Genomic DNA, 25156 nt, shown 5'->3' with positions numbered 1-25156 from the left:
ACGGTGGCTCTGTGGGAGAGCATCCGCTCTGCCTGCAGAGGAGCTCCAGGTTCAGATCCTGGCAACTCCAGGTAGGGCTAGGAATGTTCCTTCCCGGAAACCCTAGAACAGGGGTCAGCAAACTTTTTTAGCAGGGGGCCGGTCCACTGTCCCTCAGACCTTGTGGGGGGCCGGACTTTATTTTGGAAAAAAAATATGAACGAATTGCTATGCCCCACAAATAACCCAGAGATGCATTTCAAATAAAAGCACACATTCTACTCATGTAAAAACACCAGGCAGGCCCCACAATAATCCAGAGATGCATTTTAAATAAAAGGGCACATTCTACTAATGTAAAAATGCGCTGATTCCCGGACCGTCCGTGGGCCGGATTTAGAGGGCAATTGGGCTGGATCCAGCCCCCGGGCCTTAGTTTGACTACCCATGCCCTAGAAAGCCACTACCAATCAGTGCAGACCAATGGTCTTCAACCAGTCCAGACCTGAGACTCCCACATTCATGTATCCCCTTTCGATTTATGCTTAATAGCACTAGCAAGGCACAGTATTAATCTCAAAATAGCAATTCACAGGGCTATGTACAAGGGTCTGCCTTAGCATTGCCCCTAATTGAAAGCAGCAAGGAACTTTCCCTCTGACCTAACCCTGTATCCAGTACCAGATTTACGTATAAGCTAAACAAGCTATAGCTTAGGGCCCCACTCTCTTGGGGGCCCCCCCCAAAAAAAGAAAAAGGGAAAAAACCTGGATGTACATTTCCAAAATATAAGATAAAAAACAAATAAAATAAAACCTACAAACAGCAACAGTGCTTTGTGTTGTAGAGGCTCCTATGATGTAAGTAATGGGCCCCACCTGCTAGCCTGCTCCCTAAAATATCACTCGTTTGCTCATTTCTATATATAGTGGTACCTCGGGTTACAGACGCTTCAGGTTACAGACTCTTCAGGTTACAGACTCTGCTAACCCAGAAATAGTACCTCAAGTTAAGAACTTTGCTTCAGGATGAGAACAGAAATTGTGCAGTGGCAGCGGGAGGCCCCATTAGCTAAAGTGGTACGTCAGGTTAAGAACAGTTTCAGGTTAAGAATGGACCTCCAGAATGAATTAAGTTCTTAACCCGAGGTACCACTGTATAGGATGCCCACATTCTGCATGTGCAAATGGCTTTAGATACCTATGAGGTCCATAAATTACCATAGAGCATATATTCAACACAAAAAACAGCGGCAATTTGTTGTTGACAAAGGACAGCTGGACATATAAAGGGCCTCATTACCTTCAGTAGCTTAGGACCTCATCAAACCTAAATCCAGCCCTGCCTATGTCTGGTTGCAGGGAGAGGGGTGAGTGTGATGTGGGCCATCTCACCTGCTAAAGCCAAGCTTCTGCCATCACTTCCTGGGCCCCCAGACATTGCTATGATGGCAACTGCTGTGCATCCAAGCTACCCACCACAGTGGGCCCTTATTCAGTCTCGTCCCCAGCATATTTCTATTCTGGGAGAAGTCTAAAAAGCCACAGAAATGGACTAAAACATGAGCGGAGAGTGTCCCTGCTCCATAGAAACACATATAGACTGGCATGGCTATAGGGAGGAATACGGCTGGCCAGAAATAAGCTTCCTTTTGAAAAAGGCTCTTGCCTTTCTCCTGCTATTTTCTTACAACAATTTAAAATTCAATCTTAAATACAGTTAAAGCGCATTATTGTCCCAGGAATAGAGTGGCTCTCCCCCACTCCCTTATCTGCTTGGAAAAGCGAGAGGAGCTCAGTGAAACGAACCGGTCTTTTCCATCTCTGATTTCTATGGCCATTCAAACAGAAGAAGGGGAAACGTTGAATGATCTCCTGGCTGACCCTCTCATGTGTCGCTCTGGCAGAGCACAAAGGGGCCTTCTCTTTGCAATATACACTTGGAGCTCCTGGGCCCTTGTCCCTTCTTTGCTTCCTTGGCTGACAGTTCTTTTCCTGCTGCATCCTATAATTAACTTTGCTTCCTCTTGGCATGGGGACTTGCCCACCCTTTCCTTCACCCCTTGCCTCTCCGACTCCATCACCTCCGATTCCTGGCAGAGGCTGCTTTCACTTGATTCTTTGGGAGAGAGGGTTCCTGGAAGACATTTCCAAAGGTCATCCTTCCTGGCTAGCTTGCGTGCCTCCTTCCTTCTTTCAGTTTCCCTCTCTACAGGCTGCTTCAAGGCCCATCCAATCTCCCTTTAAATCCATAAAATCTCTCCTAGGAAATCCTGAAAACATTTCAAGCACTGCTCCGGGGGGGGGGGCAAACTTAATGATCTGGCGCAAGTGCACACACACACACACACACCTGCTCCTTGCATAAGTTCCCTCCATGTGGCCCATTTCCCATGCAGATACAGTGGTACCTCAGGTTACATACACTTCAGGTTACATACGCTTCAGTTACATACGCTTCAGGTTACAGACTCCGCTAACCCAGAAATAGTTCTTCAGGTTAAGAACTTTGCTTCAGAATAAGAACAGAAATCGTGCTCCAGTGGCGTGGCGGCATTGGGAGGCCCCATTAGCTAAAGTGGTGCTTCAGGTTAAGAACGGTTTCAGGTTAAGAACGGACCTCCGGAACGAATTAAGTACTTAACCTGAGGTACCACTGTATGTAAAAAGGCAGATTTGTATTTGCCACCGCCCCCCATCCTTTTTTTCTTCAAATTTGCATTTTATTTATTTGTTAACATTCTTATATTACATCACTAAACGTTTTCATATTACTTTATAGGACTTACTATAATATAATTTCCAACATGTTTACAAAAATTATATACAAATTTTATATACCTAGAAAGAAAATGAAACAAAAAAGAAAGAACAAAGAGAAAAAACAAAAACAATCCCCCCCCAAATCATATACATACCAACGCACTAGATTTCCTGTCTTTCCCATGGTATATTCCTTTTTTACAAATGAATGCACTCTTAATATTGTATATTTCTTTACATATTATCTAATACATTCCTATATCAATATGTGCTCTTAGTCTTATTTCTCAACTCAGTCTCACTCCAACGTCAGTCAAATGCTAGCATAGATAGCGAACCTTTACTGTATTTTTGGACATATGTTTTGTATCTATCCCACTTTTCCATACATTTTTGTTTTGAATTGCCTCTCAGGGTATTTGTTAACTGCGCCATTTCAACAAATTCTTGTAGCTTGTAATGCCAGTCCATTATTGTCGGGGCTTCTTGTTCTTTCCACCCCTTTGCCAACAAAGCCCGAGCTGCGGCTGTTGCATATAAGAATACCTCCCTAAAAAGCATTGTTAGCAGGGACATCCCAAAGGCCTTTAGGGCCCCCCATCCTATCACTTGATCCTGTTCTGGTCTAGGACATTACACTGAATGAACACACAGACACTCCTTTTCAGCCTATAGCTGTGCACATGTGTGAAGAAGCTTTAAAGTGGGCATGGAGGTGCCTCCATACAGACGTTTAATGTGGACTCAGTGCCGCTCATTCCTGCACTTTTTTATAGTTTAAAAACTGTGGGATGTGATACATAAGTAACAGTCAAGTACAACATTCCTTGTTTTCCTAGAGTGGACATGCAGGGGAATGTTTGGTCCAGCCAGTCAAAAACTTCCTGTTTCCTCCTGGCTGGGACATAGTTCCTTTGCATGTGACTAGAGGTGGGCATGACCTTACCTGCACAGGTAACAAAAGGACAAGGCACGCAGCACACACCCTCTCTTTGACGTCCTCCGTCGTTGGAGCAGCAGCTTTTAGCAAGATTTGCTCTGTTGGCTCTCAGCCAACAGAGGACACTGGGATTATCTCCATATGGGACAGATCCACATGTATATACTTTGTAACTAAGTCTGCCTTCAGAGATCCAACTGTGAAATGATGATGTGAGTAAACTTCTTATATATACTTTACACAAGACTGTAGTGTGTATACTCTTTTAAGGGAATTTACCAGGAATCTAATATTGAGAGGCTTAAACAAGCCTGCAACCAGCTATCTGCTATGTGTTTAAAAGGGGAATGTAAAACTCTGCTAAGTTATAGAACTTGCTAGCACAAGTTAGGAAGGATATGAATAAACAATATATCCTCTCCTGCCTCCCTGAATATTCCCACAAAAAACCCCATTTGAGGAGGGACCATCACCTTCCACTGTCAAATAGCTCTTAATGTCAGAAAGTTATTCCTAATATTTAGTCAGACTCTTCTTTCTTGTAACTTGAATCCATTGGTTTGGGCCCTGTCCTCCAGAGCAGGAGAAACCAAGCTTGCTTTATCTTCCATGTATCTGCCTGTTCAATATTTGAAGATAGCTACCCTATCACCTCGGGGACGCGGGTGGCGCTGTAGGTTAAACCACAGAGCCTAGGACTTGCCAATCAGAAGGTCGGCGGTTCGAAACCCCCCTGACGGGGTGAGCTCCCGTTGCTCGGTCCCTGCTCCTGCCCACCTAGCAGTTTGAAAGCATGTCAGAGTGCAAATAGATAAATAGGTACCACTCCGGCGGGAAGGTAAACGGCGTTTCCATGCGCTGCTCTGGTTTGCCAGAAGCAGCTTAGTCTTGCTGGCCACATGACCCAGAAGCTGTACGCCGGCTCCCTCGGCCAATAAAGTGAGATGAGCGCCGCGACCCCAGAGTCGGCCACGTCTGGACCTAATGGTCAGGAGTCCCTTTACCTTTACCTTACCCTATCACCTCTCAAGTATTCTCTTCTCCAGGCTAAACATACCCAACTCCCTGAACTGTTCTTCATAAGGCTTGATCTTCAAACCTTTTATCATCTCAGCTGCCCTCCTCTGCACACCTTCCAGCTTGTCAACATCCTTCCTAAAATGTGATGCCCAGAACTGGGCACACGACTCCAAGGGGAGCCTGACCAAGGAAGAATACAATGGTGTCTGCATGAAGATACCATCTCATAATTCCCCACCCTACCCCATTTAATCCGGATTTACTGTTTCTGTGCTGTTTCTTTACTTATTGGATTTTCCACAGGAACATTAAATCCAGATTAAACGGAAAATAATATGGGGTGTCATTTCGATGAGGTTGATGTGTGGATGATGTGCACAGCTTGCTTGGGTTAATAAATAAATGTTCACTGTATTCCTTTCGATGCCTGCAGAAAACATTTTTGTTTAGGCAAAGCCTATCCAGACAAGTTGAAGTTCCATGTGTTTCATTCCTTGTTAGTTAGCGCTGATTTCAGTTATCTTTTTAAATATTTTAAAAGCCTGCTTCTAACAAACCTGTTTTTAATCAAGAATGTCAATGACTTATTTTATATTGTTGTAAGGTGTTTAGAAGGTTTTTCATTATTTAATCAATAAAACTAATTGCATATATAAATAAATTTCTATGGTGTTTGGATGGGTCTAATCTTATAATTCCCAGGAGAAAAGCTGGATTTTTAAACGGATGTTATCTTAAACATCTTTTTCAATTCATTTTATATCATTTCCCAGTAAACTTGAACCTTTTTACAAGGTTTGTCTCCCATTCCAATAACACCTTATACATTTTAGACATCACTTTAACATTACAATTTAACAGGTCTCTTTCTAATTGTGATAGTTGTTCCCCCAAACCCCCACGTCATATCCTTTAAAAACATTTCATTCAAATGATAATAATATAACCATGATGTTAACATTCCAGGTAAATCCTTAAACTCTTTTAGTTTAAAGTCTCCACCCTCCTCTCTTAGCAAATTTCTATAAGTTGCCTAGCTTTCCATCATATTTTTCTTTCTCACTGCTATGGCTTTCAAAGGTAAAAGCCAAAGTGGTGTTTTAATTTCCAATAAATGTTTATATTTCCCATATTCTATATAAATTTTTCCTAATTATATGGTTTGCAAAACCTTTATGTACTTTCACCTTTTCATACCACAATAAGCGTGCCAACTAAAAATATTATCATGACCTTCCAAATCTAAAATATGCTGATTCTTCAATAGCAACCATTCCTTTAACCAGCACAGACAAGATGCTTCATAATATAATCTCATATCCAGCAGGGAGAAACCTCTTTTCTCTTTTGTTTGTTTCAGTATTTTATATTTCATTCTCGGTTTTTCCCCTTGCCAGATATATTTAGAAATATATTTTTGCCATTTGTTGAAGCAATCTGTCTTGCTGATCACCGGTATTGATTGAAAGAAAAATAACATTCTTGGTAATACATTTGTCTTTATGGTCGACACTCTGCCCAGCAACAAAGGTTTAATTCTACCCCATATTTGCAAATTTCTTTTAATGTCCTTCCGGGTTCTCAGATAGTTATCTTTATATAGATTTATATTCTTTGCTGTTAATCATACACCTTCTTTTCAATCTTTAGACCTGATATGTTTTGTAATTCATTTTTACTCTCATCATTCATGTTTTTTACCAAGAGCTTGTTTTTATCTTTAATAATTTTAAGACCTGGTATTTCTCAAAGAAAATTTATCTCTTCTACTGCTTTCAGAATTGACTCTAGCGGTTCTTCTACAGATATCACCATGTCATCTGCAAAAGCTTTTAATTTGTATTGTCTCTGTCCCACTCTTATTCCTTTAATTTCTTGATTACATCTTAATCTTTGCACCAAAACTTCTAAAACTCATGTGAACAATAAAAGTGACAGCGGACAACCTTGTCTAGTTTAGTTTACTTACAATTCTCAGTCAATACGTTATTTACTATTAATTTTGCTGATGGTTTTGCATATATTGCCTTAAGGTCTTTTATAAAAGTTTCTCCACAGTTCATATATTCCGAAATTTTAAACATAAACTCCCAGGAGACATTATCAAATGCTTTCTCTGCATCTAAAAACATCAAGGCTGCTTGTTTTTCATTTCTCACTTCTAAATATTCTATTACATCAATTATATTTCTGATATTATCTTTCATTTGTCTTCCTGGCAAGAATCTGGCCTGATCTTCATGTATTACCTCTTTTAATACAGCTTTCAACCTATTGGCTAATATAGCTGCAAAAAGTTTATAATCATTATTCAACAAAGATATAGGTTAATAGTTTTTAACCAGCTCTGGATCTCTATCTTGCTTAGGGATCAAAGTTATATAAGCACTCTTTCAGGATTCTGGCAGCTTCCCTGTATTTGAGGTCATATTCATAATGTCCTTTAAACGTTTTATTAGATAATCTTGTAACTATGTAAAAGTTTACTATACAGCGGAAAGGAGCAGCCAAGCATACTAGGACTCAATTTCTTGACTTTAAGAAAGCCGACTTCATAAAACTTAGGGAAGTGCATGGACAGTAATACTAAAAGGAAAGGGAGTTCATGATGGCTGGGAGTTTGTTAAGAGGGAGATAGTAAAAGCACAACTTCAGGCAATACCAATGAGACGGAAACATGGAAGGTGCCTAAAGAAGCCAGGGTGGCTATCTAAAGAACTTTTAACTGAGTTAAGATTAAAAAAGGATGTGTACAAAAAATGGAAAAGGGGGGAAACCACCAAAGAGGAATTCAAACAAATAGCCAGCACGTGTAGACACAAAGTCAGAAAAGCTAAAGCACAGAATGAACTCAGGCTTGCTATAGAGGTTAAAAGCAACAAAAAAGGCTTTTATGGGTATGTTCGTAGCAAAAGGAAGAACAAAGAAACAGTGGGGTCACTCAGAGGAGAAGATGGTGAAATGCAAACAGGGGACACAGAAAGGGATGAACTCCTCAATGCCTTCTTTGCCTCAGTCTTCTCCGATAAAGAAAACAATGCCCAACCTGAAGAATTTGGAGCAAATGATTCAGCAGAGGAAACACAGCCCAGAATAACTAAGGAGATAGTACAAGAATACTTGGCTAGTCTAGATGTATTCAAGTATCCAGGGCCAGATGAACATCCAAGAGTATTAAAAGAACTGGCAGGTGTGATCTCAGAACCACTGGCAGTCATCTTTGAGAATTCCTGGAGAACAGGCGAAGTCCTGGCAGACTGGAGGAGGGCAAATGTCCCTATTTTCAAAAAGGGGAAAAGAGAGGACCCAAATAATTACCGCCCAGTCAGTCTGACATCAATACCAGGGAAGATTCTGGAGCAGATCATTAAGCAAACAGTCTGTTAGCACCTAGAAAGGAATGCTGTGATCACCAATAGTCAGCATGGATTTCTGAAAAATAAGTCATGTCAGACTAACCTGATCTCGTTTTTTGACAGAATTACAAGCCTGGTAGATGAAGGGAATGCAGTGGATGTAGCCTACCTTGATTTCAGCAAGGCATTTGACAAGGTGCCCCATGATATTCTTGTAAAGAAGCTGGTAAAATGCGGTCTTGACTATGCTACCACTCAGTGGATTTGTAACTGGCTGACTGACCGAACCCAAAGGGTGCTCACCAATGGTTCCTCTTCATCCTGGAGAAGAGTGACTAGTGGGGTGCCACAGGGTTCTGTCTTGGGCCCGGTCTTATTCAACATCTTTATCAACGACTTGGATGATGGACTCAAGGGCATCTTGATCAAATTTGCAGATGACACCAAACTAGGAGGGGTGGCTAACACCCCAGAGGACAGGATCACACTTCAAAACGACCTTGACAGATTAGAGAACTGGGCCAAAACAAAAAAGATGAATTTTAACAGGGAGAAATGTAAATTATTGCACTTGGGCAAAAAAAATGAGAGGCACAAATACAAGATGGGTGACGCCTGGCTTGAGAGCAGTACATGTGAAAAGGATCTAGGAGTCTTGGTTGACCACAAACTTGACATGAGCCAACAGTGTGACGCGGCAGCTAAAAAAGCCAATGCAATTCTGGGCTGCATCAATAGGAGTATAGCATCTAGATCAAGGGAAGTAATAGTGCCACTGTATTCTGCTCTGGTCAGACCTCACCTGGAGTACTGTGTCCAGTTCTGGGCACCACAGTTCAAGAAGGACACTGACAAACTGGAACGTGTCCAGAGGAGAGCAACCAAAATGGTCAAAGGCCTGGAAACGATGCCTTATGAGGAATGGCTAAGGGAGCTGGGCATTTTTAGCCTGGAGAAGAGGAGGTTAAGGGGTGATATAATAGCCATGTTCAAATATATAAAAAGATGTCACATAGAGGAGGGAGAAAGGTTGTTTTCTGCTGCTCCAGAGAAGCGGACACGGAGCAATGGATCCAAACTACAAGAAAGAAGATTCCACCTAAACATTAGGAAGAACTTCCTGACAGTAAGAGCTGTTTGACAGTGGAATTTGCTGCCAAGGAGTGTGGTGGAGTCTCCTTCTTTGGAGGTCTTTAAGCAGAGGCTTGACAACCATATGTCAGGAGTGCTCTGATGGTGTTTCCTGCTTGGCAGGGGGTTGGACTCGATGGCCCTTGTGGTCTCTTCCAACTCTATGATTCTATGATTCTAACTTGTTATAATATGCCTTTCCTAATTTTGCCTGTAAAAGTACTTGCTGCAATTTCATCATTGTCACTGGTCCATTCAAAGATGTCATTTTATCTTTTGATATCCTATTCCACTATCTTCTACATATTTACTCATTTTTTCTGAGTTACCCTATTTGGCTTGATATAGTTCTTTATAAAAACTCACAAACTGGTTTCTTATTTCTTTAGGTTTTTCCCCTACTCTTCTTTCTATACGTATTTTATTAATACAGGTTTTTTCTTTATTTGCCAAGCTAGTAGTTTCCCTGACTTGTTAGCCTGTTCAAATTGTTTCTGTTTTAAATATTTAATTTTCCATTCTATTTCCTGATTTATTATCATTGCATATTGCGTTTGCAATATCTTAATGTCCTGTTTCACTATCTCTTTTCATGGGGAATTTATTCATTCTTTTTCTTTCTTTTTTATTCCTTGAAAAAATCCTTGTTTTTCTGCTCTCTTATCTTTCTTTGGTACACGCTTTGCTATATAAAAAAGCCCCACATTACCACTTTACCCGCATCCCAAACCACCTTTAAATCTGTCATTTGGTTTAAATTAATTTCAAAATAATCCTTTGATTTTTTTTGTGCCTTTTTCTAATATTTCTTGATCATTTAATTTCTGCAAGGAATTTCTTACAGATCCTGTCCACATTCCATATTCTTGAACAGCTCCACCTCTAGGGATGGGTGAATCTTTCCATTTCAGATTTTCTCTATTTCTCATTTCTTCAATCCTAAATTAGATTTTCAAAACTTCAATTTATGATTTTTTTTCTTTAAAAGATTCTCATGAAAATTCACCAGTGTCTTCGTGCATATTTCTCCTTGCATGTTCATGTTTCTTTGCAATTTTGCCTAAAATGCAATTTTTTTGCATGTTATTTCCATGAACAGATGAATTTTTACACATATGTATTGGCTCGAGAATTGCAATGCAAGAGTCACAGAACTGCGCAAATTTCAAAGGATGGCTGTGTTATGATTCACACTTCATTTTGGGAAATGGGAATTGGGTTGGCTTTTCTTTAAATACAAAAGGAATTGACTTTCTCCTCCACCAACCTTGCAATGATTATTCACTCATCAGCTATAGTGTTCTCATTTTCTAGCAGGGAAAATAACAAAATAATTTTGACCTGATCTTGGTCCTACATTTCTTGGAATGAAAAAGGGTTGGGATTCCTCTTTGCCTGCTTCCAAACACAACAATGGTTGAGTTTCCTCTTCTCTGAACAGAATTTCATGTTCCAAAAGGAGGTGCTTTCTGCCTGACTGCATGAATACCACTGAAGGAGTCCTGTTGACTGAAAGACCCCAATGAACAGATGCACAGAAAACTGCTGAAATGCCAGCTTCTGTCTGATAGTGTGAAGTATGTCAACTGAAGGGGAGGAACCACCAGGCATGCAGGAAGTGGTTGGAGATAAGAGGCCTCAGCATTCAAGCCATTCATGAGTAGAGTTGTGCAAAATTGCAACAGGAAAACAAGGAGGATGCAAAAATGTAGCTCTACATCCCTGATACAGACTGGTGGTCTGGATTGTTAGAAAAAAGCTCCCTATGTGGTTTTGCTTCCCTGTAACGTGAGTTGGGGTGAAGGTAATAGAGACGATCAACACGACTGTACGGAATAATCTCAAATTTGCAGAGGAAAATATCCTTTTGAATGATATACCCAATACATGGAATCTAACAAAGGGACAATAGGAATGGTTTCTCTGCAACTGGAAAAATAAAAATGCAGCTCCTGTCAATTATTGGATTGAAGATATCTACAAACTCGCTACACATGAACAAGTTGGGTACAAACGTAGACTTGCTGCAGACAAATTCAATTATTTGTTTTTATAAATATTGTATTAGGTTAAGGTCTGGTTAACTACAATAGCTTTTTGGTGTCTTATCTTGCTCTGTGCACTTGTAATTATGTACTTTTTATCTTTCAATCAAGAATACACACACACACACACCTGAGTTTGGGTTTATAGTGAAAGCGCCTTTTTTGAGTTAACTGGAGCATGTTGCCTTTGCTGGGATTCTCCCCCCTTCAGTCAGCCAGTTCCTGCTCCTGGCAGCAGCACCCAGAGCAGATTCTCACTTCAAAGCAGAGGCTTCTCTGGTCCAATTCAGCCTTCAGCAGAACTGGCTCCTGGCTGACTTTCGGGAAGTTCTCTGGAACGGAAGTTCTGGGGCAGCATGACCTTGGAACAATGCAGTGTGCGCGCAGCGAGGAAGGGAGAGGGGTCTCTGGCTGTGTCTCTTGGTCGTCACTTTGTTCCAGTGTGCTGTGGGAAATGATGCAACTGGCAGACTCCTCGGAGGTTGAGGCAAGTGGGGTGGAATGAAGGATTTCATACCGCAGCCCTGTGGCAAAGAGGACTACAAAGGCCTGGAAGCAGCTTCCTTTGGTCATATTTGCAGCCCACACTTCTCATCTGAATGCTTTCAAAGCTGGCCAGCCACTAGTGTTTTGGGTTTTTTGCCAGAATCATCCTTTCTAAAAATAAGCAAATAGCCCCATTATTATTTTATATACAGCAGGGAAGCATAGCTGAAGTTACCTGATGATACTTTTTCTGTCGAGGCCAGAGTGATCATCTGCCAGGTGGACAGTGGTGACTGGTGGCAGTTGGGGCAGTAGCTGGAGCCAGAGATAGGCAGAACCAACCAGGTTTGCTCCCATCCTCCTCCCTGCTGAATTCTAGAAGGGCAACGCTGAATTAAACTAAGCCGGCAATCACTCCCTCTGAAATGGTTATGTTGGAAGGTAGGCAGGTGAGTCAGTGCACTAATGGACTAACCTCCATTGTCGGCAGGTAAGGCGTAGCCCAGTGATGGGTGGACTAAAAAGAGGGTTGAGAACCCCTCCCTCCCTCTTCCAATTACCCCTTCCCCGCTTGGTAGTCTCCTTCCTTCCCACCCAGATCAACTGAGGCCAAGGCCTAATGGAGTCTGCATATTGTCCACCCCCAGTTTTTATTGCACCCGCTGTGTCCCACAGCACTTGTGAGTTGTTGGCATCCCTCTGTCTTGGGAGACAATGGAAGACTGTGCCTTGGCGTAAAGTCAAACTGTTGGAGAGTTACAGTGCCTGGTGTGACTGCAGACATATGAGCGGTCATTCCTCCTCTGGTCACTGTTGTCGTCTGCAAGGGATTCCCACAGGGCAGGGGTGATGTACCCATATTTCTCCACTCCCTAGGAATCCACAATTTGAAAGAGCAGCAGTGAAGCAAACAAAGGGAAGGAGAGCCAGACTAAGGGGGGAAAGGAAGAGTGTCGGTAAATGGCCTGTTGTGGTTGTCCCACACATCTTATCTGTTTTGGCTCTGATTCTGTTCCCTTTCTCCACCATTCTGTTCCCTTTCTCCACCATTTCGTCTTCCTAGATGGATCAGTTTGGAGTTAGGAGCTGGGGCGAGGCATGTTTAATGGCTGATGAGGATGGAGACACACATGACTATTTGTTTTAAAAGGGTGTGTGGGTGTCTAGCTGCAGGCAGGATGCAAAACACTTTTTTTCCCCTTCTGGCACACAGTGACTCCAGTGATGGCTCTATAATTCATGATTGCCCTATTGTCCCAGTCAGAGCTCTTTGCAGAATGGTGTTTGGGTAAGATGAGGATGTGGGAATCACTCATTCTGACTCAGCCATAGTTTTATGGCTGCTTAATCCGAGTGAAGCATCTACAGGAGACTTTGCAGCACAGAGGTTCAGGGTCTCGCCTCAAGGAGCTCCCCTCCCCGCCTGCCCTGCATGCCCTTACTAGCAAGAATTAGGTTGGTTTTCAGCTGATCTGTTTATTATAACTCTGCTTGCTTTGTTTGCAGATAATGTGCAGGCAGATTAGACAGTATAAGCGAATCATTGAGCATTAAGAATGGACAGATCTGTCTCTTTTGGTGCTCTAGGTTTCTCATTTCCCCAATCTGAAATTCATTTCTCTGTATTTCTGCAGCACTTTGAATCTTTTTAAAGAAAGAAAAAATCCTCATGAAAATCTGTCAGCATTTTCATGCAATGTCTCCTAATAAATGATTTTTAGATTTAGATATAACTGACTTTTTTTTTTGCAAGCAATCTCTTATAATAAAGTGCTGTTTTTTAATGCTATTTCCACTGTTTCCCCCAAATAGACACATTTTTCTACATATTGTTTGATTGGAAAACTGCATTGCAAAATTAAGAGATGTGCAGATTTCAAAATATAACTGTGCTTTGGTGCAGGGATTGGTTCAAGAAGTGTGAGTTAGGTGTTTTCTCATTAAAATGGAAACAAAATGAATTTTCTCTTCCATCCCCATTGAGCATTCATTCTGAATTGTTTGCTGGAAAGTTAGATGACTTTGCATCAAGCAATTTATATCCCACACTTCCCAGCGATTTTAGGACGTGACAGTGTCGTGTGATTTGGAGTGGGTGCTTTTTCTTATCTGGTCACCTTTACTGAGTTCCTGACATAGCGCTTTGAAACCGCAGATTCCCATCCGCCCTCCCACTCACTGGCCGGCAATGGCACATACCAGAGCTGTCAGTAATGCTTGTGTAACATCTGGTGGGCCAGCAAAATGTCTCATATGCTCGCAAGTCAGCTATAAAGCAGGACTGAACAAAGAGTAGGAGACACAGCAAGAAATGTTTCCAAATTCATCCCACCCCCCACCCCTCGTTCTATTCATCTACACCTCCTTTCCATATTCAAGTCTGTACTGGAAGGAAGCTCATCCATGCAGACATTAATGGTCCACCTAAGATGATTCACAGAGGACATGCAAGGCCATTCCAGCGTGTGAAGGCGAAGGCTTTCCCTAGAAGGCTCCTCTTGGCCTCATTTGCTCTCTTTCATTCTAGATTCTCAGAGATGGGCTGGGCTTTGGGAGGTCATTTCCTCAGATCCAGGGGAAGGCATCCTGTTAGGGTCCTGGATCTGGTCCCGTAGGCCCTGGTGGTCCAGGAGCTTCTTCTGGAGGGTCCTCTCAGACATGCCAGTGGTGTCCTGATCTCCAACAGTCAACTCGGAGCCCTGAACGTGGTCCAGTTCCTTAACTGGTGCCTCTGCAGCCTCCAGTTCTTATGTCTGCATTGCTGCTATTGAGGGCATATGAAAAGATATACAGGTAACTCCCATTTTAGGCATGGCCTACATTGGTGCAATCATGCACACGTGTACAGCACCGAAACTACCTGGAAACATCATCACTGAAACATCACTAAAAGGGCAGACTGGAGGGCAGGGCGGGTGCTGGCAGGTTTCTGCAATGGGTTTCCAATTTCACGTGATTTCACACAAGCACGCAAGGACCTGGAACGCAACCCACTCGCAAATGGGGTGTTGCCTATACAGTGGTACCTTGGGTTAAGAACTTAATTCATTCTGGAGGTCCGTTCTTAACCTGAAACTGTTCTTAATCTGAGGTACCACTTTAGCTAATGGGGCCTCCCGCTGCCACTGCACGATTTCTGTTCTCATCCTGAAGCAAAGTTCTTAACCCGAGGTACTATTTCTAGGTTAGCGGAGTCTGTAACCTGAAGTGTCTGTAACCTGAAGCATCTGTAACCTGAGGTACCACTGTATATATTTTCAGATGCCCTGAATCCAGCAGCAATCTATATCACACACACACATATATACAAACACACACACAACTCAAATTCCCAATATAGGAAGAAGTAGAGCTTTAACTCTTTGCCCCCAGCTATGATCCCAATATAGATCTCTGCCCCCACCCAGCCAGTCGATTGACCTAAGGGGAATAAGTTCACACTGCGGTGAATGGAATCCGCCCCCACAATTCAAATAACCAGCATGGAAGAATCTGAATTGAGGCGCAAAGAGTTAAAGTTTTCCCCAACACACACACACACACACACACCAAGCTACAGTCCTAATCTGGATCAGGCCCTCCGCACTGGCAGTTTGAGTAACCCTCTCCCCCCGCCCCTCATTTAAGTTGCGGAGCTGGCTTGTCGTCTAGGTTGCCCATTCAGTTCCATGGAGGATTAGAATGCATGAACACAGGCCTGAGGCTTTCCTTGTTAAAGTGGAGCCATAAAACGAATAAGAGCAGAATGCATTGCAACAGGTCTTGGTGTTCCTGGCCTGCCTGCTGAAATGACAGCTGGGGCTTGCAGGAGGGGGAAGCTGTGCCGTGCAAATCTGCCCGTTATAAAACAGGGACTTATTGATCAGACCCTTCCTACAAAGTGCTGGGCAAAGGCTGGTAGTTTGTTAATCCAGGGTCTTAATGGGGAGAGGGAGATTGCAAATTAATTTGGATTACATGGCTGAGAGCACGAGGGGATTTGTTTTCTGAGTTGTTTGGAGCTGAAAGAGAAAAGGGGGGAATTTGGTGGCCGTAGCTGGTAGCTAAATCTCTCTTCATTTGTTGGGCATCAGACATTTGGGTCGCATGTATGGCTGGGGGGGGGCGGAATGTGGATTCGTTTGTATTTAAAGGGGAGCCTCCCAGATTCACACTTCTCGAAGCAGCACACAGGCATCCTTCTAAATTCGAAGGATGTTGCAAGGCCAAGTAAGGTGCACAGTAATGCATACACTGGAGTAAAGTGTGCATTAAAATGCATACGTCAGTGAAAATAACACGCAAAGGTGTGTTGTATTAGACAAATGTGCTTACAAAATGCACATATTAGGCAAAACGGCCTACGGAAATATCTGGAGAAATTGGCTGGTGAATTTTCATGACCGCCTAAAAATAATAATAAAATTGCAAACTAATGTGGAAAACTGAGAAACAGAGAACTGAAATTGCCAGAGTTACCTGTCCCCAGCCGCAGGAGACAGAAAGAGTAGGTTTTGTCATCTGTGGATCCGGAAACTGTGGCGCACCTGATGTTGCTGGACTCCAACTGCCGTCAGCCTGGGTCCCTTCCAGATTGGTGGAGGGTTGGTTTTGCTTTTGCATATTCTGTAACATGTCGACAATTCCGTTATAGTGCATTTAGTGGTGGACTTATACTGGACCATCCATCATTCCGCTTTATTAGTCGATCTGCGAGGCTTACCCAAGTGAAGCTTGGATATTGCCATCTGGAGCAGCACTTTTGCACTTTGCATAACAAAGAAGGGAAGAAGAAACTGGAACATTGGCAGTACTGTAGAAAAAGTTTCAGGGTTTCAACAGAGCCATTGGCTATGCTTGCTGAGGCTGATAAGAATTGCTGGTCAGCAACATCTGGAGGGCCAAAGGTTCCCTTCACCTGGTTTAATCAATAAAGCAATAGCTCTTTTTGCAAAGTGGTATTTCCCCCCCAAAAAGTTGTCTTCCTTGTTGTTTCTTATGATGTGCAATTGCTTGATATGGTTTCCTCCCCCTTCATTATAGCCAATGTCCATTCTTGATATTACAGTGGTACCTTGGTTCTCAAACTTAATCCATTCTGGAAGTCCGTTCCAAAACCAAAGCGTTCTAAAACCAAGGCACGCTTTCCCATAGAAAGTAATGCAAAACAGATTAATCCGCTCCAGACTTTTAAAAACAACCCCTAAAACAGCAATTTAACATGACTTTTACTATATAATGAGACCATTGATCCATAAAATGAAAGCAATAATCAATGTACTGTACTATAAAATAAATAAGACAGTATTGTAGATGATAAAAATAAAAAGTAATATTTTTTTCTTACATGCACTGATGATAGTCATTGTTTGAATGGGAGGCTTTTATCCATTTCTGCAGTCACACAATCAATCAGTAGCTGAACTGGGTTCCACACAGTCACAAAAACAAATTAACCGAAAAAGCCTCAAAAACAGAAATGCAAAATAAATAGCAGAAACAAAATTGCCAAACTTAATCCATTCCGGAAGTCCATTTGACTTCCGAAATGTTTGAAAACCAAGGTGCAGCTTCTGATTGGTGCAGGCGCACCGGGAACAATAACCAACAGCCACATCGGACATTTGGCTTCCGAAAAACGTTTAATAATCAGAACACTTAACTTCCGAGTTTTCAGTGTTTGGGAACCAAGTTACCACTGTACTGTTCTTCAAAATAGTTCAGTGCTTCACTCTGGCAATAATAAGTCTTGCTGCCTTTGTAAGGGAAGCGCCTAGGCTTTGCAGGTCCACCACAAGGAACTTTTGACCATTCATTTAGTTGCAGTGTGCATGAAGATAGCCTGAAACCGGTACACAACTGATGGTCTGAACACCGAATTGTGGTACATGAGGATCTGGTCAATAGCATTGGCTGAAAAACTGACATGCCAGATATGACCAGCCAATAAGAATTCAAACCCCTTTAATATCTTCAATACTTGGTAATCATTCCTTGACTTCATACAACATGAGGACAGTGTTCAGAATCTGCCTTTGACTCATGGCAATCTGGGGAGAGACCTGCTAAACTAACTTCAGGAATAAGACAATGACACTGTGGTTTGTTTGTTTTTTAAATGTTGGTTCATAGTTTTTATCATAAATATGGAAAATCAATAAAAAATATTTTTATTAAAGTATGGGAATCATCTTTTTGATTGCTTTTCTGCATTCAAAAACTGAAGGTAGAAAAGTTAGACACCAAGGAGCAATCTGAGCTCTCTGTTGATCCATTGCTGAAGATGATTGCTTAAGGCTGGGCTGGATAACCAGTGTGTTTCTTGATGTAATGATTCACGAGTGTAACTTGTTCTTGTTCTCTCTCTCTCCAGGCCCATATTGTAGCAATTCAAATCCTCCACGCACAGTCCTGGTGATGGACTCCACCCCAGTGACCATCTTGTTCAACACAACAACACATCGCTCGGGACGTGGCTTCCTCCTTTCTTATGCCAGTGGCAACCAATCAGGTAAGAGAGATACGCACCTTGCATTTGGTGCAAAGTTTGAGGTAACTGGGAAAAGCTTTGCCTCTTCAGCCTTCTGCCAGTGGACACTCTCCACTTCCACCTCTGCATCTCAGTGAGCTCACCCATATGTCACTCTTGTCCTTTGAGAAATGCCTTTCTAATTAAAAATAAAATAAAAATAATTATTATATTTTTATTTTTTTTAAGTATTTGTGGCTGTTCATAAAATGGTAAAGGTAAAGGGACCCCTGAGCATTAGGTCCAGTCGTGACCAACTCTGGGGTTGCAGCGCTCATCTCGCTTTATTGGCCGAGGGAGCCAGCGTACAGCTTTCGGGTCATGGGGCCAACATGACTAAGCCACTTCTGGCAAGCCAGAGCAGCGCACGGAAACTCCGTTTACCTTCCCGCTGGAGCGGTACCTATTTATCTACTTGCACTTTGATGTGCTTTCAAACTGCTAGGTTGGCAGGAGCAGGGACCGAGCAATGGGAGCTCACCCCATCGCGGGGATTCGAACCGCTGACTTTCCGATCGGCAAGTCCTAGGCTCTGTGGTTTGACCCACAGCGCCACCCACGTCCCCGTTCATACAGTGAAACTATTCCTCGTAGGGAAAGTGCTCCAGACCCCTGATCACTTTAGTTACCCATTTCTCCTCCTTTGCCAGTTGAAGGACCTGCTGATGGGACGTAGGAACCTAGGAAGTTGCCTTACATCAAGTCAGAACATGTCTTGCTCAGTCAGTACTGTCTACACTAACTAGCAATGGCTCTCTGGAGTTTCAAGCCAGGGAAACCCTGGAGTCCTTCCTGGAGATACCTGGGATTCAACCTGGGGTCTTCTGCATGCAAAGCAGATGCTCTACCACTGAGCTGTGGCCCTTTCCCAAAGGATGAGAAACACAGGATGTCGTCTCAGAGCGAGTCACACCATTGGTCCATGTAGCTCAGTATTGTCTACACACTGACTGGCAATAGCTCTCCAGAGCTCCAAGCTTGGACATTCCCAGTCCTATATGAAGACGCCAGGCAGGGCTTGAACCTGCAAAGCCACAGCCCTTCCCCAAAGCAGTGTAAATGAGCCATTGCATGCGTGAGAATCATGCCTTGTGTTTTGACACTGGCAGGCAGAATGCCAATGGGAAACATCTGCAGCTGGCCTTTGCCTTTGAAGGCCCCACACAAGCAGCCAGTCATTGGGTCTTCCACACCACAAACATCTGTGAGTCACCATCCACTGCCACCCCATCATCCCTTTGAGATTTTTTGAGAGGGATCGTAAGAGGATATGAGTTTCTCAGGGTTGATGAGAAACTTTGGACATTAGACTGTTTGGTATTCTTTCTCTTACAAGAAATGGGGAAAACAACTCCCATTGTGTCCATCTTGGAACAGACTGCATTCTTGACATTTGTTTCTGACCTGCTACGAGCATAGCACTGTCAATCAGATACAGTAGTACCTTGGGTTACATATGCTTCAGGTTACATTCGCTTCAGGTTACAGACTCCGCTAACCCAGAAATAGTGCTTCAGGTTAAGAACTTTGCTTCAGGATGAGAACAGAAATTGTGCTCCCGCGGTGCAGCAGCAGCAGGAGGCCCCATTAGCTAAAGTGGTGCTTCAGGTTAAGAACAGTTTCAGGTTAAGTACGGACCTCCGGAACGAATTAAGTACATAACCCGAGGTACCACTGTACTCTTGCCTAAGCAGTTCTCTTCTCTCAGGAACAGATTCCTAGAACATGGTTCATAGGTATGCAGCTCCCCATCTACTTCCATAGAGCTGTGCTGCTGAATCTCCTAAGGCAGGGGTAGCCAATCCATGACACTCTCCAGAAGACAGAGTCATAGAGTCATAGAACTGTCGAGTTGGAAGGGACCACAAGGGTCATCTAGTCCAACCCCCTGCAATGCAGGAATCTCAGCTAAAGCATCCATGACAGATGGCCCTCCAATCTCTGCTTAAAAACCTCCAAGGAAGAAGAGTCCACAACCTCCCAAGAGAGACCGTCCCACTATTGAACAGCTCTTACTGTCTGAAAGTTACTCCTGGTGTTTAGTTGGAATCTCCTTTCTTGTAACACGAAGCCATTGGTTTGAGTCCTACCCTCTAGAGTAGGGGGAAACAAGCATGCTCCATCTTCTATGTGACAGCCCTTTAGATATTTGAAGATGACTATTATATCTTCTCTCAGTCTCCTCTTCTCCAGGCTAAACATATCCAATTCATGTTAAGCTAGTAGTCCGCTAAGACACCCTAGAGCTACTACTTGTGTGTACTTCTTGCAAGCCAGGTGCCCCCATCTTATATTTGTTCATCTGGTTCTTCCTGCCTAAGTGCAGAACCTTACATTTGTCCCTACTGGAATTCATTTTGTTAGTTTTGAACTAGTAGTACTGATTCTGTTTCTATTGCCTGAAATTTTGTGCTGCACGACAGATTTGCCTCTGTTTTCCTCGCATACAGAGGAAAAAGTGAGTTCTGCAGAGCTGAATTGATTTCTATAAGCCCAGACTACATTTGGATCCAGACAGTGGTGCAGTTAGGTAATTTTAGGTTAGTCTTCCCCAGCCTGGTGCAATCCAGATGTTGGTGGACTACAGTTCTCATCATCCCTGACCATAGGCCATGCTGAGTAAAGCTGATGGGAACTGGAGTCCAAAACATTTGGTGGGCACCAGGTTGAGGAAGCCTGTTTAGACCCTTTAGACTTACTCTCCCACCCCGCCCCACTCTGGACCACACACATTTTAGCTGGAAGTGTGAATTTCATCACTTATTTTAAAACGTGGTCAGCCTACCCTGCTGCCTATTTTGCTGGTCCTAGACTTCTGCCCAAATGTCCTGCTCTAATGGTGCCATTGGATTTTATCCCTACTCAGAATAGCCCATTGGAGTTAATGGACATGACTGACTTGGGTTCATTAATTTCTTTTTTTTTAAATAATATTTATTACTTTTAGAGTTTACAAAAAAGAAGAAAGAGAGAAAAATACAAAAAAGAGAGAAAAGAAAAGCAAAAACAATACAATACAGTATATGAACAATACAAACCCAACCTAAACCCATTAAACTGAACACATAAATGAAGTAAAACAAAAACAATTTAAAAACATCCCTCCTTTTCCATGCCCTATCCTTCATTCCCTTGTTTCCTCGACTTCCTCACACCTCCCTTTTTGTATCCCACTTCTAGTATTTGTTTCAGCAAATCCTTTCCATCTTTCTCTATTTTCTGTCATCTTATAAATAACATATTCTTTAACCTTATTTCCCATTAAGGGTAAATTACTTATATGTATTTAACTCCTTATAGCATTTCTGCTAAATCCATAAAATGTCATTCCATCATTTTTCTAACAGTCATTACTTTAACAATATTTCTAAATAAACACTTTAAATTTTCCAGTCTTCTTCCACCATCTCCTCTCCCTGGCTTCGGATTCTGCCAGTCCTTTCCGTCAGTTCCATATAGTCCATCAACCTGGAGATCTTATGTCCGAGGCTCTTAAATCTTTTCCAAGTCCCTTCTGCAGATCTTCTTCATATTCTTTGATACTCAGGAGCAAATCTCGGGAAAACTCCAACCTAGCAATACTTTTATTCCTTCTGAACAGTTCAGCCAAATTTCCATAGTTAAAAGTAGAGTCCATAAAGAATTCCAGGACGTATTTCAGGATTCCTCCAATTCTAGATGCCCCCAAAACTTCAAGCTCCTCCAAACCCAAGCCCATGTCCCAAAAGTCAATCAATCCCTGGATAGAGGGATCTTTCCAACTTTCCTTCTTCAATCCAAGCCGGGATCCAAACCTCAAAAATTGACTTTTGCTAGGTTCAATCATGAATGACCTCGATTTGTAATCCTCAACTTGCTTCTGAGAAGTTAAGGGTCCCGCTTGTACAACAAGTTTCACAACAACAGCTTTCTCCTTTTCCTCCACCATTTGTCCTGCCAAGGTATGTTCCTGTGCCAACTCCTGAATTGTTTCTGTATTGGTACTCACTTTTTGACTCAAATTAGTCACTTTCTGTTCCAAGTTGTCAATTTTAAATATCGTGTCCTCTGTCTTTTTATGGAGCTGTTCCAGCGAATAATTTATCTTATATAATACAGTCACAATAGCTTCTCCTATCAACATTTTGAAAAGTCCAAGGTCAGTCTCTGGTTCTCAGAATCTTTATCTTGCAGCTGGAGTTCTCCCTGTTACATTCCTGCAACAGTTTCACATGCTCCCTCTAGAGGGAAACAGTCTCCACTTGTAACAATTCTTTCAAACACGACTCAAGCAAATAACAATAGCTTCAATTTTCGGTTACTTTTTCCTCCTTTTTTTTTAAACGCAAAAGAGGACAATGGAAACAGTATCTTTCTTATTTAGCTAACTGTCAAATCCGTTCTGTCAATGAACATTCCCCGAACGTCATCTGGCAGCCCTTTTCCAGGTTCAGAGCAGTGGCAATTTAATTTTCACTCTCTCCTGCAGGCACACTAAATCCAAGACTTCCCCCCTCTTCTCCTGCTTCCAAGGGGGGTTATATGATTTTGTCCGATGGAAATTTAATCCTTTGTCAAAAGCTTTCAAAGACTTTAGCTTGTGGCGTCTTTGCTTCAATCTATTTACAAAAGCGGAAGGCGGACTTCCTGTTTAGAACCTTCCTGCTTCGGTGCCAAATTAAAGTATTTCAAGATCCAATTTTCCGTTTTACTCACAGGTAGTTGTTTAAAATCCAATTGTCCACAGGAAAAAGTCAGCGCACTCTGGCAGCGGCAATGCGGCTTCACTCTGTGAAAGAAGCGGTCAATTCAAAAGACCGCGCCACTCACCCCACGTCGCTCCAGATCCCCAAAATAGGGTTTCCCCACGAGTAGGGGAGGCGCAAAGGGTGCCAGCCAAATCCCAAGTTCACAGGCTTCTCCCGCCTGTGATTTCAATGGGTCTCCGCCTTCGCCGTGGCGGTCATACCCTGCTTTTCACGGAGCAAGTTCCTCCCGATCGGAGGAGCTCCGCCATTGCCGGAGGCGCCAACCCGGAAGTCCCTTGGGTTCATTAATTTCAATGGGTCTACTCTGGGTAGGATTTATTTGAAGACAATCCACTGTATCCAGATCAAGGGGTCAGAATCACTGTGACTTGTAATCAACCAGGCCCTAAGTTCTGTACTCTTACCCAATGGAGCTCTCCCCTTCTCTTTTAGATTTGATCTCCTGTTTGCAGAAGGGAATCCATTATGAGAAGGAACAAATCAGGTGAGTGTTCTCTTACATGAGACTCCAAGCATAGATAGGATTCTTCTTACAGCCCTTAAGGGGACCCCAATACCTGAAAGACCGCCTCCTTCCCCACAGATTCCCTTGGGTGCTAAGATCACCCAGGGGTGTTCCTCCACCCTCAGAAGCTCCAGGGCTGGTGGCTGAGATGAGAGCCTTCTCTGTAGCAGCTCCAAAGTTGCGGAGCTCCCTTCCCACAGAGGTCCCTCTGGCACCTTCATTGCCAGCTTTCAGAAAATGCTGAAGGTACAGCTCTTTACCCTGACCTCTGACGCTTGAGATTTAGGACCCACCAGTTCTTGTGATTTTAAGTTTTTAATTTTTTTTATACAGTGTAACATTGTGTTTTAATATGAATGCTGTGTTTTAATTGTTGTAACCCGCCTTGGGTAAAGGTAAAGGGACCCCTGACCATTAGGTCCAGTCACGAACGACTCTGGGGTTGCGGCGCTCATCTCTCTTTACTGGCCTAGGGAGCCAGCATTTGTCCGCAGACAGCTTCCAGGTCATGTGGCCAGCATGACTAAGCCGCTTCTGGAGAACCAGAGCAGCGCATGGAAACGCCATTTACCTCCCCGACCGGAGCGGTACCTATTTATCTACTTGCACTTTGACATGCTTTTGAACTGCTAGGTTGGCAGGAGCTGGGACCGAGCAACGGGAGCTCACCCTGTCGCAGGGATTCATACCGCCGACCTTCTGATCGGCAAGCCTTAGGCTCTGTGGTTTAACCCACAGTGCCACCCGCCCACCTTGGGACCGTAGGGTAAAAAATTACAACAACTCAAGGCCAGCAGAAACCTGTCCACTAAGCAGGTTTGTGGGGCTGCTGCCCTCTGTGCTGTTACCCTAATGCAGGGATTTGAATCTGTGTTCAACTAGGACTGAGTCTTTCTTAGTGTCCTTGGGCCCCAAGGACACAGAGTAGTTATAGCATGGTAGAAACGGAACCCTAAAGCATGCATATGCCACCTGAGGATATATGAAAACTGGCTAGCTTTACAGAGCTGCTCCCACAGAGAGAGCAGGACCCAACACTATGTTGTCTTTTATTTTCTTGCAGAGTTTACTGCCCTGCAGGCTGCAAAGGAGTAACGGGAGACATCTGGGGCAACATGAATCAAGGCTACCGAGATGTGAGTCCTGTAGCATCAGTCGTGCTTTCAGAAAGGCATAGGTGTTTCGGATTACAACACTCATCATCCCTGACCCTTGGCCAGGCTAACTGAGGCTGATGGGAGCTGTAGTCCATATCATCTGAAGGGGCATGAAATAATCCACGAAAGCTTATGCCATAACAAATTTGTTGTTGTTGTTTTTTAATTAGCCAGAAGACTCTTCAGAGGTTATTTTCAGCTGCAACAGGCAAACATAGCTACCCTGCTTTGAAATTATTACAATGGAAAGTCCCTGACTGAATATGTTTTCCTGCGAGGCTGGAGACAACACTGCACTGTTTTTGAAAGGTTCAAGTATCCCTCAGAAAGAGTGAGGCTTGAAATGTCCCCCTTTAAGCTCACAGTTGGCCACTGATGGTGGCCAGAGCAATACCCCCAAGGTCTCTGCTGACCAGCCCCACAGTGAGCTGACCGTGGTCCTGACCTTCTGCAGCCGAGCCTCAACTCTTGCTGAGCCCCCTAACCCAGGGGTCAGCAAACTTTTTCAGCCGTGGGCCA

The 25156-nt window shown here is 43.1% G+C and overlaps 2 protein-coding genes across 2 annotated transcripts in view; both read left to right on the top strand.

Annotated features, from left to right (window-relative positions):
- The window catches only part of EPB41 (erythrocyte membrane protein band 4.1), a 274098-nt gene that overhangs the window by 6139 nt on the left and 242803 nt on the right, over positions 1-25156 (top strand). The window lies entirely within an intron of this gene.
- The window catches only part of LOC128418644 (discoidin, CUB and LCCL domain-containing protein 1-like), a 44188-nt gene that overhangs the window by 8175 nt on the left and 10857 nt on the right, over positions 1-25156 (top strand). Inside the window, exons 3-5 of the mRNA XM_053398583.1 lie at positions 18072-18209; positions 23408-23459; positions 24544-24616. Coding sequence (XP_053254558.1) covers positions 18072-18209; positions 23408-23459; positions 24544-24616 — 263 coding nt within the window. The remainder of the gene's footprint in view (positions 1-18071; positions 18210-23407; positions 23460-24543; positions 24617-25156) is intronic.

Source organism: Podarcis raffonei, chromosome 8, assembly GCF_027172205.1.
Source record: "Podarcis raffonei isolate rPodRaf1 chromosome 8, rPodRaf1.pri, whole genome shotgun sequence".
Lineage (NCBI taxonomy): Eukaryota > Metazoa > Chordata > Lepidosauria > Squamata > Lacertidae > Podarcis > Podarcis raffonei.
The sequence above is the reverse complement of the archived record's forward strand: the minus strand, read 5'-3'. Positions and strand labels throughout refer to the sequence as shown.